This window comes from Oratosquilla oratoria, chromosome 13 (assembly GCF_046742065.1).
Source record: "Oratosquilla oratoria isolate Oo_2021 chromosome 13, ASM4674206v1, whole genome shotgun sequence".
Classification (NCBI taxonomy): domain Eukaryota; kingdom Metazoa; phylum Arthropoda; class Malacostraca; order Stomatopoda; family Squillidae; genus Oratosquilla; species Oratosquilla oratoria.
In genome coordinates, this window is record NC_134789.1 from 22,647,576 (window position 1) to 22,668,556 (window position 20,981).

General features: G+C 38.6%; 2 protein-coding genes across 2 annotated transcripts in view; both read left to right on the forward strand.

Annotated features, from left to right (window-relative positions):
- The window catches only part of LOC143032197 (uncharacterized), a 12,812-nt gene extending 2,862 nt beyond the window's left edge, over positions 1-9,950 (forward strand). The window contains exons 3-6 of the mRNA XM_076196667.1: positions 2,061-2,214; positions 3,419-3,817; positions 4,029-4,118; positions 8,875-9,950. Of these exons, the coding sequence (XP_076052782.1) occupies positions 2,061-2,214; positions 3,419-3,817; positions 4,029-4,118; positions 8,875-9,067 (836 nt within the window). The 3' untranslated portion in view covers positions 9,068-9,950. The remainder of the gene's footprint in view (positions 1-2,060; positions 2,215-3,418; positions 3,818-4,028; positions 4,119-8,874) is intronic.
- LOC143032198 (uncharacterized) lies at positions 9,246-19,564 on the forward strand. The gene is made up of 6 exons (XM_076196668.1): positions 9,246-9,372; positions 16,744-17,049; positions 17,367-17,660; positions 17,905-18,135; positions 18,350-19,119; positions 19,283-19,564. The coding sequence occupies exons 1-6, from the start codon at positions 9,246-9,248 to the stop codon at positions 19,562-19,564; spliced, it is 2,010 nt and encodes a 669-aa protein (XP_076052783.1).
- The last annotated feature ends 1,417 nt before the right edge of the window (positions 19,565-20,981 follow it).

Sequence of the window (20,981 nt, forward strand, 5' to 3'; positions counted from 1 at the left end):
ACACTGCACAAAACTTCGCCCTCCCTATCAAAATCTTTTTATGACTACAAATATAATTTCATTTTTGTGTTCAATATTTCTTGATGCCTTTGAGTGAGGAGCACATATACTGACCTGTACAGAGGGCATCACATCTTAGAATGATCAGGCAATGCTACTTTATGGCATGAGCCCTCTTTGAGTGTTCTCCCATTCCTAACTCCTGGAGTTGGTTTCATCCACCTAAACTCTTTTATGTTGTCTCCAACCCCAGCCAATTTTTCTCCTTGGATGACATAAATTAATCAGAATCTTTGTTTTATATGACTATCCCAGTTTCCCAGTTACTCACAGAATACAGAATTTTGTCAATAACTCAGTCCTAGCTCAATACTTTTTTTTATTTATTTATTATAGGTTTATTCAACAATATTAAATACAATTAGACATACATATATACATTTTTTTTTTTTTACAAAATTGGTAGTTGAAAAGGGAGAGCGAGAAGCAAAGCTTATGGGGAGTTGCTCTCCCTTAAGGAAAAAAAATTATTTTTATTTATTTATTTTTGTTACATGTCAGTATGGTACATACACATCTACACACATATATACACACATACATCACATATATACACACACACAATGACATGCGTCACGACGTCCGCTAACTCCGACCTCACGTAGAAATCGGGGGCACGAACGAGCATCGCAACTTGTGGGGGTCAGGTGAGAGGTGAGAGGTCAGGTCGATTGTTGACGGGACGATAATTGCTTAATGTGCAGATCTGGGTCACCGTGACCTGCTGGAATAGAAAAAAAAAGAGCGGCAGACTTGGGCAGTGCATGACAGTTTCTCCATGAATACAACCATGAAATGGACCTGAAGTGTTCAATATACTAATACTTATAGATTAAAGACTTTTTTAAGTATCGTTTGAATGATGATAAACATTTTGTCTTAGGTAAATCCTTTTCCAGTTTATTCCATGTGTTAACACCTATAATAGATAAGCATTGGCTTTTTTTGGTTGTTCTGTATTGAGTTTTAAAGAAGTCGTTTGTTTGCCTAGACTACAAGGGAAATACTCCAAGCCAGGGAGCACCTCATCATCCTCTAACCTGAAAAGTGCAGTAAAACAGAGAAAGTGGGCTTGTAAAAAGTCATGTATGCATTACGTAAGGAAGGGGGTCCCCAGGGGGTGATATAACCTATGACCTATGTATAATTAGATTCATGAGTACCCTGATTCCTGATATGCTCCTAAACCTACATATATATACACATACATACATACATATACCAAGGCTTTTTCCCCCTTACAAGGGAGGTAGCCAAAAAGGAAAAGGCATAAAATCATTTCCACCCATTCCATCCCTGAATACACTCCACACCCCTCCACCCTCCCTCTCATCTTAAGACCTCCTGGATGACGGGTCATCCCTGCACCTTGTCCACTGCCCTTGGTCAGAAGCAGTGTCGCAAGACACAGCACATCCACAGCAAGGCCGCTTCATTAAATCGGTGACCCCCCCTCTCCGTCCCCCATTGCATAAAAGGAGAAGACTGGGAGAAATCCCTTCGGGCTGCGTCAAATTTTGCTCACACATACTACCTCACCCCCCATCCCCCCCGCCCATTCCACCTCATGCAATCAAAACATCATCCATATACAACCATTCTCCATTCACCCCTGTCTTCTGTCCTCTCCCATCCTTCCTCAACAGACATTCCCCTCTTCCTCAAAGTGCCCTTCACCCCATCCATCCACCTTATCCTAGGATGTCCCCTCATGTTGACTCCCTCCACATCTGCCTTCCATACCTCTTTTACTAGTCTTTCTTCACGCATTCCCTCCATGTGTCCAAACCATCTTAATATTCTTTCATCAACCCTATCTCCCAGCTCCCTTTCCACCCCTGTTCTCCTCCTCACCTCCTCATATATATACACAATCCCAGCATCACACTTGGTTTGCATGAAATCATGAGTTAAAAGAGTTTTCATATTCTCTAATAAGATAATATATTGAAATAGGAAACAATTCTTAAAAATTACTAAAATATAAATTTTTGTTACAGTTCATAACAGAATTCCCAGAATGCTCTACTTTGATATCCCAATGGGTATTCTTTTCACTGTCAACCTGGTTGTGCTGGCAGTAGCCCTCAAGAATATATCGCAATTCACCAAAACATATCAGGAGCAGAGCAAAGCCACTACAACTAATTCTAGGTATGATTACTGAATGTACATACATTCTATTTGCAATATGCAAGTTATGAGTGTCAGCTTTGTCATGATAGTGTGCCTGCCCATTCTTCATATCTTGTGTAAGTTTTTTTTTGACAAAACATCACATTATCCCAGTCTGTTGGCTAAGATTTGGCTCCCTTCAACTTTGGCTTCTCCTGCCTAAAACATAGATTTCCAATTGTGGATGAGATTTAGGAGAATGTGATGAAACATCTGATGTAAATTTGGAAAGAGACCTACTGTATATAGATTTTCTCTTTTTCTCTCTCTCTCTCGATTGAAGAAATTCTGGGGTAAGGTTGTGAGGTCCCATGGGAAGTACTTTGAAGGGGATGAATGACCATTGCTTTTATTTATTTATATATTTTTTATAATGGGTGGATACTTTCTGGACAGACTTCATTTATGTCCTCTTCCATATCTAGATATACTTGTCCTTTAAAGGGTAACCAAGCCCTATTTTCTATATAGTAACATTATTCATTTTAATGAGAACCATGTTTAAAACAAGTATGTTGTTTCAAAAATACTATTTGAGAGACTTTTTGATGAAAAGATTTATCTGTGAATCCAGATGTCCCTTGCAAGACAGATGATATTCAGTGATATTGAGAGTTTTTCATTGTCTTTTGAGAGCAGTCTCGAGTCCCTAAATACTTCATAGCCAAGATGTGTGGATAGATGGCATAGTTATTGGCTATCAATTTGAATCATAATATCTCTGAAGTTTTCATATTGGTGCATCATTGGTGAATACCTGTGTGCATGTTGGTTCTGCAATGCTATCTTTGGGCACTCAAAAAAGTGAGGATAGTATAAATGACACATTCAGTAGTTTTATAGTGTACTCCTACAGTATGTTCACCAGTCCTTTGATTCTTCTCTGCTCTAACTTATGGTACATTTGTTAACATGCAAGTTGTAGAAGGTTATATAAATTTTTTTTTTCTTATGTATTCATGGATTCCTTTCAATTTACTCCTTCAAAGAAATTTCCTCAAACCAAAGAAATTTGTCTTCCCAAAATTATGTATGACCTGTCTGTGTGATTCATTTCTCATGTATGCTTTATTTATGTATCTTTTATTCATAGAGGTATTAGGCTGGAAATAGTATATTGATTTAACAGTATATAGTATATTTTTCATAAGTCTGAAGTATTATAGCTTTTGATGATTTACAGTCTCCCTCCAAAGAATGAAGGGATTGCTTCTTTAAAAAATATCCTGGAAAACTTCTTGGATAGATGCCGAAGCAAGCTTTCCAAAAATAATTCAGGCAAATCAGAAACAGAAGAGTCTGCATCTAATAATGAAGATGACACAACCAAAGAGGGCAATGATGAAGAAAGCTCATCATCAGAAGGTAAAGAACTTCAGTCATTGGCCACTTTAAGCTCATCTCTTGAATCACTTTCAAACATTAATCAAAATACTAGAAATGACACTGCAATGGACTCATCTGAGGCAAAGGTTGAAAAAGTGTATGATTCTGAAAATGTTGACCACAAACTAGAGAAACCAGCACGGAGACAAACAACATCTGGCATGAGGAAATATGCTAAGAAAGATTTCACAGTCGAGTATGTATCTACTTAAAACTTTCTTATTTTTGTGCCATATCATGCATATTAAAAGTACCATATTTCACATGTTACTTGTATGGTAAAGACAGTAATTCATTGCACTAATACATTTTGTAGGATTTCTATGTTTAGGAACTAATGTAAAATTTCAAATTATGGTATAGCTAGCACCCATGAGTATTATATACCCTAAAATATTTGTCACCAGATTTTGGCATAAGGTGTTCATCTTCACATTAATGATAGTGTGTTGGGCAACAGAAGTGGCCTCTGCTTTCATTAAACCTGATGAAATATGGTATGTATATAGCAGTTTGTTTGTGTGTTTTTACAGTGATTGCCTTTTTTATTATTTTTATTCCTCTAACACCCAGTGGGAATCATGTGAGAGGTACAAAGAAAAGAGAAGAGAAGTAAAGCACAAGGTAAAGGGGGCAAAGAGGAAAGCAGATGTGAAATGGGGTAAGAGTATGACAGAAAATTTGGAAGTAATAAAGAGATGTTTTGGAAAGAAATTAAGAGAAGCGAATCAAGTAGAGAAGAAAAGGTAAAAGGTGCAGATGGAGAGATGATAATGGAAGAGAAGGCAGTAAGGGAAAGATGGGCTGAGTATTTTAGGGAGTTGCTAAATGTGAAGGAGGATAGGGAGGGAAAGATAGTTGTAGTAGGAAGTGCTAAGAAAATGACCATGATGAGTGAGGAAAATGAAGGAGAAATAAGGAAGGATGAAGTGAAGGCAGTTGTTAAGATGATGAGAGCAGGTAAGGCACCTGGTCTGGATGGATGCCATGAAGAATGTCTAAGAAAAGGGGGTACAGTGATGGTGGACTGGGTGGTGAGGTTATTTAATGTTTGCTGGAGAGAGGGTAGAGTGCCAGAGGACTGGAGGAGTGCCTGTATAGTTCCACTCTACAAGGGAAAAGGGGACAAGTGTGAGTGTATTAGTTTCAGAAGGATTAGCTTGTTAAGTGTAGTTGGGAAGGCTGGGAGGATCTTGATTGAGAGGATTAGGAGAGGAAGAGAGGGAGTAATTAGTGAGGAACAGTGTGGATTTAGGACAGGTAGAGGTTGCATAGATCAGATTTTTGTGGTAAGACAGGTGAGAAAGCTATAGGAAAAGGTAAGGATGTTTTTTGGGCTTTTATGGATCTGGAAAAGGCTTATGACAGGGTAGACAGAAAGGCACTTTGGGAGGTTTTGCAGATATACAGGATAGGAGGAAGGCTTCTAGGAGCTGTCAAGAGTTTTTATGAGAGTATTAGAGCATGTGTCAAGATTAGAAATGGAGAGAGTGAGTGGTTTGAGGTAAAGTTGGGACTTTGTCAGGGATGTGTTATGTCACCCTGGCTATTCAACTTATACATGGATGGGGTGGTGTGAGAGGTAAATGCAAGGGTAGTGGGTCAGGGATTGGAGATGGTTAAAGAAATTGGAGAAAAGTGGGAGGTGAGCCAGCTGTTGTTTGCAGATGACACTGCATTTGTAACAGGATCAGAAGAGGGATTGAGGAAGTTGGTGACAGAGTTTGGGAGAGTGTGTGAAAGAAGACAGTTTAAGATAAATGTGGGTAAAAGTAAGGTGATGAGATGTACAAGGGGTGAAAGTGGCAGCAGACTGGAAGTGAGCATTAAGGGAGAGCAAGTGGAAGAAGTGGATAGTTTTAGAGACTTGGGTGCAAATGTGGCAAGAAAGGGTGGAATGGTGGAGGTAGAATGTAGATTGAGAGAAGTGAGTAAATGCCTTGATGGATTAAAAAGTGTAATGAGGAATAGACATTTGGGAATGGAGGCTAAGAGGAGATTGTATTCACTTAGTTGTATTTTACGGGAAGGGGAGCTACGCTTATGGTGTCCTGCCTTTGTATCTCGTAGTGTCTAGTTTGCTCTTAAACTCATGAATGGTTTTGGTGCACACTATTTCATTGTCCAGTTTGTTCCAAGTGTCCACCACTCTATCCCATATATCTGCAAGACCCCCCACAGTGCCTTCCTGTCTACCCTGTCATAAGCCTTTTCCAGATCCATTAAAGTCCAAAAAACATCTTTACCTTTTCCTATAGCTTTCTCACATATCTTACCACAAAAATCTGATCTACGTTGTCCTAAATCCACACTGCTCCTCGCCAATCACTCCCTCTGTTCCTCTCCTAATCCTCTCAATCAAGATCCTCCCATAAGCCTTCCCAACCATACTTAACAAACTAATCCCTCTGAAACTACCACACTCACACTTGTCCCCTTTTTCCTTGTAAAGTGGAACTATACAGGCACTCCTCCAGTCCTCTGGCACTCTACCCTCTCTCCAGCAAACATTAGATAACTTCACCAGCCAGTCCACCAGCCAGTCCACCATCACTGTACCTTCCTTATTTCTCCTCCATTTTCCTCACTCATCATAGTCATTTTCTTAGCACTTCCCACTGCAACTATCTTTCCCTTCCTATCCTCCTTCACATTTAGCAACTCCCTAAAATACTCTGCCTATCTTCCTCTTGCTGCCTTTTCTTCTATTATCATCTCTCCATCTACACCTTTTACATTTTCTTCTCTATTTGATTTGTCTCCTCTTTGTCTCATAATTTTTTTCCAAAACATCTTATTACTTTCAAAATTTTCTGTCATACTCTTACCCCATTTCACATCTGTTCTCCTCTTTGCCTCCTTTATCTTATGCTTTACTTCTCTTCTCTTTTCTATGTATCTCATATACTCATCCTATTTTGTAACCAATCTGTGAAAGCTTACTTCTTCTCTTCTACAACCTTCTTTGTTTCCTCATCCCACCATTCACTACCCTTCCTTCTATTTCCTCCCATCCTTCTTGTTCCACATACCATCTTTGCACACTTTGTGACTCCCTCCTTGAACCATCCCCATTCCTCCTCCACTCCTAGCTCTACTCTATCCTACACTCCCCCCCACTCCTCTTTCAGCTTCTTCTTGTACTCCTTTTCCTTTTCATGTAGATAGTTCACCCTAAGCACCTCCCTACCTTTTGTCCTTTTCCTCTTTCTCCATCTATCCTCCACTCTCATCTTACCTTCCAACAAAAAATGATCTGATATTCCCCCACTCTCTCCCCTTAGCACATGTACATCCTTAACTCTTCCTATTATGCTCCTATCTAGTCCATTAACACTCTACCATCCTTCCATCCACCACCCTCTCCCATGTGTACTTATGATTGACTTTCTCACGAAATACTGTATTTGCTGTCATCAACTCTCTTTCTAGACACATCTCCACCATCAACTCTCCACTAAGATTCTTTCCTGGAACTCCATATTTCCCAACCACTCCGTCAATTGGTTCATTTCCTACCCTAGCATTAAGGTCTCCCAATACTACTACATTGACGTTCCTCTCTAATCCCTCTATGCACTCATTTAAATCTATCCAAAAAGCCTCCCTTTTTTCTACACTCTTCTCACTACCAGGCCCATATGCACTTACAAAAACCCACATCTCCTTTCCCAGTTTCACCTTCATCCACATTATCCTTGAGGAAACCTCCTTCCACTCCACCACATGTTTACCTATCTCTTCACTTACGAGTATAGCCACCCCTTCTCTCCCTCTCTTCACTCCTTAATACCTCCCAATTACACTCCCAAACTCATACTTGCCCTTCCCTCTCAACTTAAATTCACTCAAGGCCAACACATCCATCTTTCTTCTCACAAACATACTACCTATCTCTTCTCTTTTACTCTCACCTGTACCACATCCATGCACATTATAAGACCCAAACCTTAGGGTGCTGGTTGGAAAACTCCTAGACCCTCTTATGCCTTTACTTTTTTTAGGAATGTCCCCTTTGGGGCTACAGGGAGAAGGATGCCTGGTCCCAATCCCTGTTTTTCTTGCCTCTTATGATCCAAGTGGAAATACTTGGGGGCATATACACCAATAGCTTTCTTCTTACAAAGGAGGTAGCCAAAAACAAAGGCATAAAACCAATGCAACCCATTCCATTCCCACATATTCCACCCCATTCACCCCCCCCTCCCTCCCATTTTGGCTCCTCCTGGATGATGGGCCATCCCTGCATCTCACCCACTGCCCCGTGTCAGAAGCAGTGTATGAAGACAGCACATCCACAGTGAGGTTACTTCATTTAATTGGTGACCTTCTCTCTGTCCCCTCATGCAGGAAAAGAGTAGACTGGGAGAAATCCCATCAGGCTGTGTCAAAATATCATTCACACATTCTTCCTATCCTCCCATTCCCCATCCACTCCCTTCCATGCATCACATCATCATCCATACACAACCATTCTCCACTCACCCCTATCCTGTTGTCTCCTTTCCTTCCTCAACAGACATTCCCCTCTTTCCCAGTGCCCCTTTTGCCCTATCCGTCCAATACCCCATCTGGGGTATTGGCTGCATGTTATTGTAGGAGTTAAAAGCTGCTCAGTAGCATGCAGCTGATACTGTAGAGTTTATATGGGGCACCCTGTGGACCAGAGCCACGCATCATTTTGTCATTGATAGAGGAAATCTCTATTCATAGAGAAATAATACTCTATTATACTGCAAATGTCCCCCTACTCTTAATACTGTCCTGTACCATTTCTCAGAATATTTATTTCCTTTTTTCTCCAAACTCCATGGTATGGGAGAAGAATCCTGCCACTGAGTGTTCCCACTTGAATCATAAAAGGCTACAAGAATGGGACGGGGATAGATCTAGGCATCCTACTCTCTGTAGCCCCAAAGGGGACATTCCTAATAAAAAACAACAACAAAGTATCAAATGAATTTTAGTCCTTTTCCAATGGAAGGATTTGGTTATTAGAATGTGTCTGAAGAAATTTAGATTATTTTCATTGCTATATGTTTAAAAATACATGTGGGTATTGGTTTAATCACCTGTGATGAGGTTGAGGCTCTTTAAGGTAAAGATTGGGACCCTTGAACTCTTGTAAACAACTTATAAATATATCCTTGAATGATTTCTTAAGGATCTATGTTGATCTGCATATCACATTCTCATACATACATTAAAAAAAATCACATTCTTATTACTAATTTATTTTTTCATGATCCACAGGGCTGTTACAGATATCCTCAACACCTTCCAAGGTTCCTTTCAATTTGTTCTGCTCTTACGGAACAATTTCAAGCGTGACTTGTGCAGTAACAAGTATCCAGCCCTCTTTAACATGATTGATGCATTAGAATCTGTCCTGAAAAGCTGTTTCTCAGGCCTTAAGTCTTGCTTGTGTCATATGTGCAAAAGGTAACAACAAGCAATCTCATTGAAGTAGTATAAAAAGGAAAGTAGATCACAAATACTTTTTCAGATAATACCAACACCAGTTAAGGACTGAAGACCTGTTATAATATTGATTATTCAGAAACTTCAGTTTCTTTGGTGGCATTCTTCATGCAGTCAATGAGCAAACTTTCAAAGTGCCCAGTATGGTAATTCCCAACCAGTGTATTGGCAACACTGCTGCAGTCTGCCACATGCTGGACATGCAGTATCAGACTAGTGCTAGTGGGCAGTGTCACACTGCTGCAGTACTCCAGACATTAGTATCAGACAGTCACTTGTTTTTATACATCTGTTGCTGTATAATCCCAAATATGGATCCAGGCATAAAATAGAAAAAGAAGAAGAAAAAAAAAGTGGTATGAAGCTCAATCATCATACACTGCCCATTGCAGAGAAAGAGGAAGTGCTGAAAAATCATCATTTCATATCCCAGTGTGGCATATAATTTAGTGTGGTGTGTGGAGAAAACCTTCACTGGATGCAGAGGTGGCTGCTGAATTTGTTGATGATTTGTGATGTTAGTAAAACTCAAGTCCCACCTGCTCTCTAGTTTTTTCATTAATGTTCATAATTGTCATGTCCTTAACATTAATAATCATGTGGTTGTTCTGTGTCATGCCTTTGTGTGAATAAAGTCTCCTGTTTGTAATTTATGGATATATGTTAAAATCTTGTATTGTCTTCCCAAATGTATAAACATATATTTCATGAAATGTTAAACATTGCACAACACCTTGGAGGAGTCACTAGTTGTACCTAGTTGTATTATACAGGAAAGGAGCTATGCTCGTGGTGACCCGTCTTTGTATCTTTCAGCATCAAGTTTTTTCTTAAAATCTTGAATAGTATTTGCACACACTTTTTCTATATCTAAGTTATTCAAGATATCCAGCACTGTGTGGGAAGCTGTTCTTTTTCCGATCTCTTCTGTAGTTGTCCTTTTTGAGTTTCTTTTCATGACATCTTGTTTTTCCATTGTCATTTTTTAGTAAATTTTTCTGTCAAGGATTTCCATTCCTTTCATGAATCTAAATATAGTCAGCAGATCACCTCTTTCTCTTCTTTGCTCTAGTGTTAGTAGTTCTAATTTTGATAATCTTTGTTCGTATGTTAATTTGGAAAGAGCTGGTGCCAACTTTGTTGTTCCTCTCCGTATGCTTTCTAGTGTCCTTATATTCTTTTTAGTACTGGATGTCCATAGTGTCGTTGCATATTCCAGTTTTGATCTAATGAATGTGACTAATATTTTTTTTATCATTTCTTTATCCAAGTATTCAAATGCCACTTTCATTGACCTTAGTAGGTTGTAAGTTTCACTGACTTTTGTTTATATGTCTATCTGGTGTCATGTCTTTGCTGATTATCACTCCAAGGTCCCTTTCCGAGTGCACTTTTTTTATTTCTTTTTCACCAATTTTGTAATTTTTTTAAATTCTGTTTTTGCTTTTTCCAAACTCCATTATGCTACACTTCTTGATATTGAAGTTCACTTCCTACTTTTGAGTCCATTTCTAGATTTTGTCCAGGTCTGATTGTAATGAGTCACAGTCCTCTTCTGTTGATACTTTAATATTTTTGCGTCATCTGCGAAGAAATTCATATAACATTCAACTCCTTTGTCCATGTCATTTATGTATATGGCAAACATGATTTGAGCCAGCACTGACCCTTGTGGAACACCACTTATCATTTCTTCCCATTTCGAGTATTTGTCTCTAATTACTACCCTCATTTTTCTCCCAGTCAGGAAATCTTTCATCCATTCTAATAACTTACCTGCAATGCCACCTATTGATTCTAATTTTCCTATTAATTTCTTGTGTGGTACTTTGTCAAATGCCTTATGTAGATCTAGACAGGCACAGTCTGCCCATCCATCTCTCTATCTATTATATCTATTAGTCTTGAATAGAAGCAGATTAGGCTTGTTGTACATGATCTTCCCTGTCTAAATCCAAATTGGCTCGGGTTTAGTATAGATTTTTCTTCCATATGTTTAACCCATCTACTTTTGATCACTTTTTCACATATTTTAGCTACTGTGCTTATTAGGAAGACCGGACTGTAGTTGGATTTTCCTTGTTTCCTCCTTTATATATTGGTACAATGTTTGCATTTTTCCAGTCTTGTGGTACTTTTCCTTCTTTGAGTGAGCATTTAATTATTGTGTGTATTTTATATGTTAATTCCTCTATGCGTTCCTTCAGTATCCAGTTTGCAATTCCATCAGGACCATGCAATTTTCTAACATCAAGGTTTTTTATTTGGTCACTGATTTCCTTTTTTGTTACAGTTATTTCCTTCATTTGGGGGGATTTCTCTCTATTCCCTCACAGTTAGGTGTGTTCTCAATTGTGAATACAGATTTGAAGTGGTTACTCATAACTTCTGCCATTTCTTATTCTTCTGTGTATTCATGACTTCCTTGGCACAGTTTTTCTATTTCTTGTTTGTTTTTTAGTTTACCATTCACATATCTATAAAATAGTTCTGGTTGTTCCTTGCATTTTTCTATTATTTCCTTTTCATAATTTCTCTTTTCTTCTCTGCTTGTTTTTACATAATTGTTTCTTAGTTTGATGTATGTTTGCCATTTGCTTTTTTTTTGGGGGGGGGTCTTTTTTCCATTTTATCCTTGGCTTCACTACATTTTTTGTTGTACCAATTCTTTATATATATTCTTTCTTGCTTTTGTTTTGGAACATATTTGATCACACTCTCATTATAAATTTCATATAGTATATTCCATTTTTCTTCCATCCATCCTTGTTTCTTCATTTAGGAATTTTTCCCAGTTTGCACTGCAAAAGAATTTTCCAAGTTTCTCAAAATTTGTTTTTGTTGTACATTGGTCTTCCAATTCTATGTTTCTCATTTCTTCTTAGGTCTATTTGCTCTTTTAGTTCAAATTCTATTAGTACATGTTCACTCTTTCCTATTTGTGTTTTGTAATCTATTGTCTGCAAATTCGGGTTCTGACGTAAGTATTAAATCCAGTCTCAATGGTTCCTCATTGTTTCTGTATCTGGTATTATCCTTTATCCATTGAGTCATTGTGTATTCAATGGTCATATCGAGTAGCATGCTGCCCCATATGTCCTCTCCACCCCTCACTGTCATTTCTTCCCAACATATTTCTTTTGAATTAAAATCACCCATAATTACTGTATTTCCTCTTTCTTTCAGTATGTCAGTTAGTTCATGTTTTGTACCTTCTAACAATCTGGAATGATCGTGTTCTCTCCAGGCCTGTGTTTTAGGGGGCACATACATTACTTCAAATTTTCTACTTTGTATGTGGTTGTTTTCTATTTTTATTATGATTGACTCTACATTGTTTCTTCCTTCTGTTAACTTTGTCACATTTAAGTCTTTCTTGGTCAGAAATAGTACTCCCCCTCCTTGTTTTTCCTTTCTATGCTTCATCCAGCAGTTGTATATTGTCCCACAGTGTTAGGTGGTAGATTCCCTTTCAATTTAGTTTCTACTATTCCCATTATGTCCGGCTTTTCTGATGCCAGGTAATCATTCAGTTCATTCATTCCTGAGATCATTCTATCAATGTTGGTATAGGCTAATTTGATTTTTTTTTCTTTCTCTTTTTTTTTCTGTCTGTTTTGTTTCCTTCTTCATGATATACCATTTTCTCAGCCTCAGGTCCACCACTTTAAAAAAAAAAAATAATAATTCTTTTCATTCTCGGTTCTCTTTTCATTCTTTTCCTTCGCTTCACTTCTAAGGTCCTTTTTTCTTTTTCTTCTTCACTTCTTTCTTTCTTTATTCATATGTTTTTGTGATTTTCACTATTTGCTAGTTTTGCTGTTTTGGATAGTACTTCCTCTGCTATCATTTGTGACCTAAGTTTTACTTTTAGTGGCCTATATTGTTTTTCTTTTGAGTATCTACCCATCCTATATGTTTCCTCAATTTCTTTATCCAGGGTTTGATTCTCCTCTTGAATCTCCTTCAGAATCTCTTTTGTGATCTCTTTTTCTTCTCTTTCTCTCTGATACCTAGGAACATAATGCTTTTCTTTAATACCACAGATCACAATGCATCTTTTTTGTCCACTGTATCCTTAACCAAATTTCGTTTTCTTTAATCACTTGGATTACCGTTTCCTTCGCATTCTCCTTAAGTTGCTCTACTATTTCCTTAAAAGATAATTTTTTCCTTTCCTGTTCCACCTTCCACTGTTTCTTTATTTCTTGAAAGTCATTTTTCTTTGTTATTTTCTTCCACTTTCTCAGTCACTGCCTGTATTTGATCCTACATCTCTTTCTTTAATGCCTCATTCCTATTCATGTCTTCATTTTTCGTTTTTATATTTTCTCCCTTTATCATATTCAGTTCCATTTTCAATTAATCTATTTCCCTATTATTTTCTTCATTGGCTTTTCTTAATATAGCTACTTCCTTATATATACTCTTGCATTCACTTCTTAGATCAATGATTTCATCTAACAACTCATTTATTTCTCTATTTCTTATAATATTTTTAAACCTAGGTTCTCTATCCATGTCTAGCCCTCTATATGTATTACTATTTTCTCTATTAAACCCTGAGAAGACACCTCTATCCAATCTTTGGTATGTTTTGGTGTCTCATTTAGACACATTCTTTTTTTAATTACACCAAGTGGGGACTCTATTATGCTTACGTCAAGACATCGCCTTGCCGTTTCCTTATCACTGAATTCTTCATTTATTTCATCCATTGTTATCACTGATCTTGTCATTATAATAATTGAACTAAGATACAGAGACTACATTTCAGTCACTCCGACACTCCCCTCCCGTATGTAAACAACCAGGCAGCTGTTGGTTGGAGTGTGCCCCATTACGTATTATCAGATAATACCAAGCTCAGAAACATGTCATAATTTGGTGGGAAAAGCTCACTCTGCTTTCCCGTTGGCTGAAGATCTTTAAACTGCTGCTTTATGGATGTTTTGCCATATTTGAAACATCAGCTCTCATACCCAGGTGTATAAAAGGGTGATGCGGAGGCAGGGACCAGAGAGGAGCAGAGACTGTTATGGTAGTACTGGATTGTAATCATTGATCTGGCAACATTGTGTACTATAATCATTGATCTGGCAACACTGTGTACTATAATCATTGATCTGGCAACACTGTGTGGGGAGCATTTAAATGGCAGCAATGCTGTTTTCCAGCTGTCAGTATTCAGCCAGTGTTCTCCCTGTAAAGGTATATTTACCTATGTTGTATCTTATGGGAAGGGGAGCTATGCTTGTGGTGTCCCGTCTTCATATTTCGTTTTATCCAGACTGTTTTTAAATTCATGTATTGTTTTTGCATACACCACTTTCTCATCTAACTTGTTCCAAACATCTATTACCCTGTGGGGAAATCTGTTCTTTTATAGGTCTCTTCTATAACTGTCTTGATTTTCTTTTTATGTCCTCCTATATCTCTACTATTCCATTTTATTAGATCCTCTCTATCAATAGTTTCTATGCCTTTCATGATTCTATAAATAGTTACCAAGTCTCCTCTCCCTCCTCTTTGCTCTAATGTATGTAGCTCAAGTTTTGCTAGTCTCTCTTCATATGATAATTCTGAGAGTGTTGGTGCCAATTTTATAGTTTATCTTTGTATTCTTTCAAGTTTTGTTATAAATCTTTTTGTACTTGGTGACCACGTCACTGCATACTCCAATCTTGGTCTTATCAAAGTGACCAGTATTTTCTTCACCATTTCTTTGTCCAGGTATGTAAATGCCACTTTGTTCTTATTAAATTATAAGTTTCTCCATAAATTTTGTTTACATCTTTCTCAAGGGACATATATTCATAATGATGACTCCCATGTCTTTCTCATTTTCTACTTTTTAATTCCTTCTTCTCCCAATTTATATGATCCCACTATTCTTTTTGTATTTGCTTTTTCCAAATTCCATTGTACTATACTTCTTAATATTGAATTCCATCTCCCACTTCCTACTCTACTCCCATACTTTATTGAGATCACTGTAGCGACTCACAATCTTCTACAGTGTTCACTTTTTTCAACAATTTTGCATCGTCCACAAAGAAGCTCATATAACTTTCAGTTCCTTTATCCATATCATTAATATATATTGCAAACATTATTGAGGCCAGAACCATTCCTTGTGGAACTCCACTAATCACTTCATCCCAATTAGAATGTTTGTCTCTTATCACCATTCTCATTTTTCTCTCATGCAAGAAGTCTTCCATCCACTTTAGCAATTTGCCCCATATTCCTCCTGCAGTTTCTAATTTCTTTAGTAATTTTTTATGTGGCACCTTATCAAAAGCTTTTTTCAGGTCTAGAAATGCACAATCAGCCCATCCATCTCTTTCTTGTATTACATTTATTAGCCTTGAATAGAAACACATTAAATTTGTGACACATGATCGTCCTTGTCTAAATCCAAATTGCCTTGGATTTAGTACTTTGTTTTTTTCCAGATGCCTTACCCAACTAGTTTTGATGATTCTTTCACACAGATATTAGCTATTGCACTTGTAAGAGAGACTGGTCTATAGTTAGTAGGGTCTTCCTTGTTTCCCCCCTTATATACTGGTACTATATTTGCTCTTTTCCAATCTTCTGGAACTTTTCCTTCTTTCATTGAACTGCTTATTAGACTATGTATTTTGTCTGTTAGTTCATTCCTGCATTCTTTCAAAATCCAGTTTGCCATTTCATCTGGTCCATGTGATTTTCTGACATCGAGATTACTCAAGTGGTTAATTATTTAATTCCTTGTCATTTCTATCTCTTTCATAGGGGGGCCTTTCTCCTCCCACTCGATATCTCTGGGTTGTATGTTCTCCCTTATAAACACCGATTTAAAATGCTTGTTCATAATTTCTGCCATTTGTATTTCCTCTGTGTATTCAACTCCTCCTTGTCGTAGTTTCTCTAATTCTTGTTTGTTTTTCAGTTTGTTGTTTACAAATCTGTAAAATAGTTTTGGTTGATCTTTACATTTTTCTATGACATCTTTTTCATACTTTCTCTTTTCTGCTTTGCACACTTGTACATATTCAATTCTATAACTAGTATATATTTTCCATTTTTCAGGTCTTTTGTCTTTTTTCCATTTTATCCAAGCTTTGTCCCTCTTGTCTTTTAACTCCCCGCATCTTTTGTATCAACAATTCTGTATGTTTGTAGCATCAGTATTATATTGTTATGAGTTATATGTATATGTGTTATATATGTATATGTGTCGCTGATATGGGTTATATATGTATATGGGTCGCCGATTTAATGAAACAGCCTTGCTGTGGATGTGCTGTGTCTTGCGACACTGCTTCTGACCCAGGGTAGTGCACAAGGTGCAGGGATGACCCATCATCCAGGAGGTGCTAAGATAAGAGGGAAGAGGGAGGGTGGAGGGGTGTGGAGTGTATTCAGGGATGGAATGGGTGGGAATGATTCTATGCCTTTTCCTTTTTGGCTACCTCCCTTGTAAGGGGGAAAAAGCCTTGGTGTATGTATGTATGTATGTATAATATACTATTGTGTTTATGTTTATATCAGGTTTGTTCATATTTATGTTTTGTGCTTGATATTCCTATGCCATTTCTTCTATGTTTTCAGAGAATGGTATAGATTTTATGTTGAATAAAGTCTTGTAATAAGGTCTGTGTATTTATTACAACAATTTATTGTGTGGCACTGGAGTTGACCCACGGACTACCACACCACTGGTAAACAGAGGCTACAATATGGAACACCTATTTAAACCTGAGAGACTAGATTGTGAACCATCCTTGTCAATAGCTGCCCAGGAATGGAAACATTGGTTCAAGACTTTTGAAAACTTCCTGAGTGCCCTTCCTCAGGAAAACATTGGCAAACTGGGTTTACTAACTTTGCGTTACCAAAAACCTGAGACAACTTCTGAATGTACCACTTATGATAGTGCTATCAAAATCTTGAGTCACAGTATGCCAAGCCCACAAATTAAGTTTTTGCATGCCATTGCTTTGGAACTCGCCACTAGCAGGCTGGTGAATCCTTAGATGAGTATCTTCAAGGTTTGAAAATTCTGAGTAAGGATTGTAATTTCCAGGCTGTAACAGCTGTTCAATATTGTGAAGAGTCCATCTGAGACGCCTTTATAAGTGGGCTGCAGTCACCAGCATTAAGGCAATGCCTCCTGGAGAATAAAGCTCTGGACCTATCCACTATGTTTGATCAAGCAAGAGCTTTGGATTCAGTTTAAAGAAATTCTGAAATGTACAGTACTCAGCCATCTTAAGTGGTAAGTGCTGCAACTCCTGACCCAAGTGCCAGCCGAAAAGTTACTGTTGAGCCTACCCCTGTGGCTGCTGCTGTAGGTGCTAAGTGTTTCTTCTGTGGTCTTTCATGGCATCCCTACTCAAGGTGTCCCGCACATGAAACAGTGTGCCATAAATGTCAGAGGAAAGGTCACTTTACCAAAGTGTGCAGAGCCAAACCATCAACAACAGCTAGTGCACATACAGACTTCAGTAATTATGCAACACTAGCAACAATTACTTCTGCAGCTACCCCAAGTTCACTCAAAGGCAGTTGTAAAAGTCTTTATCAATGGAACAGAGGTGGATGGACTTGTTGACAGTGGCAGCTCTGAAAGGTTCATTCACCCAGACCTAGTTAAGTGCCACTCCTTGATTGTCCATCACTAATTGGGTGCAGTGTCTATGGCAACAACATCTCTCTCTACTTAGATATCAGGGTTTTGCCAAGTAGACCTCAGAGTTAATGGCCAGGATTATAAAGGTATGTTTTTAATGTTTTTGCCACAACTGTGCTCAGATGTGATTCTTGGTCAAGACTTCCAGAAGATGCATGATAGTGTTACTCTGAGGTGTGGGGGAGACCTACCTCCTCTTGTTATTTGTGAATTTAGTACCATAAAGGTGGACCCACCAAAGCTGTTTGCTAACCTTACAGCTGATTGCTGTTCTATATCAGCAAGGTCACGCTGCTATTCATATAAGGACTGGATGTTTGTCGACAAAGAAATTAAGAGATTGCTGAAGGAGGGTATAATAGAACCTAGTAATTCTCCCTGGCATGTATAAGTCATTGTTGTCAAAGATGTTCTCAAAAGGTGGTGACTGGCCATTGACTAATCAGAGACTCAATAAATTCACATTGCTTGATAGCTACCCTCTACCTCGTATTGATAATACAGTGAATAAAATTGCTCAGTACCGTGTTTTCAGCACTATTGATTTACAAAATGCCTATCATTAAGTTCCCATTAGGGAAGAAGATAAACCTTACACAGTATTTGAGGCTGGTGGTGGTCTGTACCAGTTTACTCGTATTCCTTTTGAGGTCACCAATGGGGTATCTTGCTTCCAGTGGATCATGGATTCATTTATTCAAGAGGAGCAACTCACTAGAACTTATGCATACTTAGATGATGTGACCATTTGTGGCATGACACAGGTGGAACATGATGCTAACCTCATTAAGCTCCTGGAGGCTGCTAAGAAGAAAAACATAAGTTACAATAAGGGAAAGTGTACATTTTCAACAAAACAACTTAGCATTCTTGGTTATGTGGTAGAAGGTGGTAAAAAACATCCAGACCTTGAACGACTTCGACCCCTACGGGAATTGGCAGTGCCTCAAGACAAGAAGTCACTCCATCAAAACCTGGGCCTTTTTGCATACTACTCACACTGGGTATATGACTATTCAAGCAAAATCCATCCCCTGAGCAACACCACTGTATTCCATGTGACCAAGGAAGCAGAAGCGGCCTTTAACACTCTGAAGCAGGACATTGAAAATTCAGTAGTTCAAGCAATCAATGAGTCGCGGCTGTTTGAAGTAGAAACTGATGCTTCAGAAGTTGCCATTGCAGCAGTTCTCTCCCAGGATGGACATCCAGTAGCCTTCTTTTCGAGAACATTGCCAGGACCTGAGAAGTGCTATGCTTCTATAGAAAAAGAAGCACAGGCCATCATTGAAGCAGTTTGCCATTGGAGGCATTACCTGACAAGCAGAAATTTCACTGTAAGGACTGACCAATGATCTGTGAGGTTTATGGTTGCAAGCAGCATAAGAGTAAGATACAGAAAGATAAGATATTACATTGGTGAATGGCACTATCTTGCTACAACTTTGAGATTATGTATTGACTTGGTCCAGAAAATATTTCCCCTGATATATTCTTTAGGTCCCACTGTGGGCAGCATGTGATGGACAGGAATCACTAGTAACACTCCACAAGGCTTTGTGTCATCCTGGGGTCACCTGCTTGCACCATTTTGGTAAGTCTAAGAATATGCCCTACTTAGTGGAAGATGTTGGACGGGTGACCAGATTGTGTAAATTATGTGCAGAAGTCAAAGCAAACTTTCATCAGCTAGAAAGGACTCATCTCATAAAAGCTACTCAACCTTTTGAGCGATTAAATATAGATTTCAAAGGACCTTTGCCCAGCACTGACAGAAATTGATATTTCCTTAACATTGTAGATGAATACTCTAGATTTCCTTTTGTGTTCCCTTGTGCAAATATGACTACTTCGACTGTGATTAGCTGTCTTTCTGAGTTATTTTCTAATTTTGGCATGCCTGCTTACATTCACTCAGACAGGGGATCATCTTTCCCGAGCAAAGAACTGCAAGAGTTTTTGATTAGTAAAGATATTTCCTGCAGCAGAACCACAAGCTACAACCCCCAAGGAAATGGCCAAGTGGAGCAGTTTAATGATAAAATATGGAAAGCAATTACAAGGGAAAAGGGGACAAGTGTGAATGTAGTAGTTTCAGAGGGATTAGCTTGTTAAGTGTAGTTGGGAAGGCTTATGGGAGGATCTTGGTTGAGAGGATTAGGAGAGGAACAGAAGGAGTAATTGGTGAGGAACAGTGTGGATTTAGGACAGGTAGAGGTTGTGTAGATCAGATCTTTATGGTAAGACAGATATGTGAGAAAGCTATAGGAAAGGGGAAGGATGTTTTCTGGGCTTTTATGGATCTGGAAAAGGCTTATGATAGGGTAGACAGGAAGGCACTGTGGGAGGTTATGCAGATATACGGGATAGGAGGAAAGCTTCTGGGAGCTGTCAAGAGTTTTTATGAGAATAGTAGAGCTTGTGTCAGGATTGGGAATGGAGAGAGTGAGTGGTTCGAGGTAAAGGTGGGACTTCGTCAAGGATGCATTATGTCGCCCTGGCTGTTCAACTTATACATGGATGGGGTGGTGCGAGAGGTAAATGCAAGGGTAGTGGGCAAGGGATTGGAGATGGTTAAAGAAAATGGAGAAAAGTGGGAGGTGAGTCAGCTGTTGTTTGCGGACGACACTGCACTTGTGGCAGGATCGGAGGAGGGATTGAGGAAGTTGGTGGCAGAGTTTGGGAGAGTATGTGATAGAAGAAAGCTAAAGATAAATGTGGGTAAAAGTAAGGTGATGAGATGTACAAGGGGTGAATGTGGCAGTAGACTGGAAGTGAGCATTAAGGGAGAGCGACTGGAGGAAGTGGATAGTTTTAGATACTTGGGTGCAAATGTGGCAGGGAAAGGTGGAGTGAAAGTGGAGGTAGAATGTAGATTGAGAGAAGCGAGTAAATGCCTTGGTGGATTAAAGAGTGTAATGAGGAATAGACATTTGGGAATGGATGCTAAGAGGAGACTGTATGAAGGAGTGATTGTGCCAACAGCACTGTATGGGCCAGAAACATGGAACATAAGAGAAGAAGAGAGAAGGAGTTTGAATGTGTTTGAGATGAGGTGTCTGAGAAGTATGATGGGGGTTACTAGGCTAGATAGAGTGAGAAATGAGGAGGTGAGGAGGAGAACAGGGGTGGAAAAGGAGCTGGGAGATAGGGTTGATGAAAGAATATTAGGATGGTTTGGACACATGGAAAGAATGAG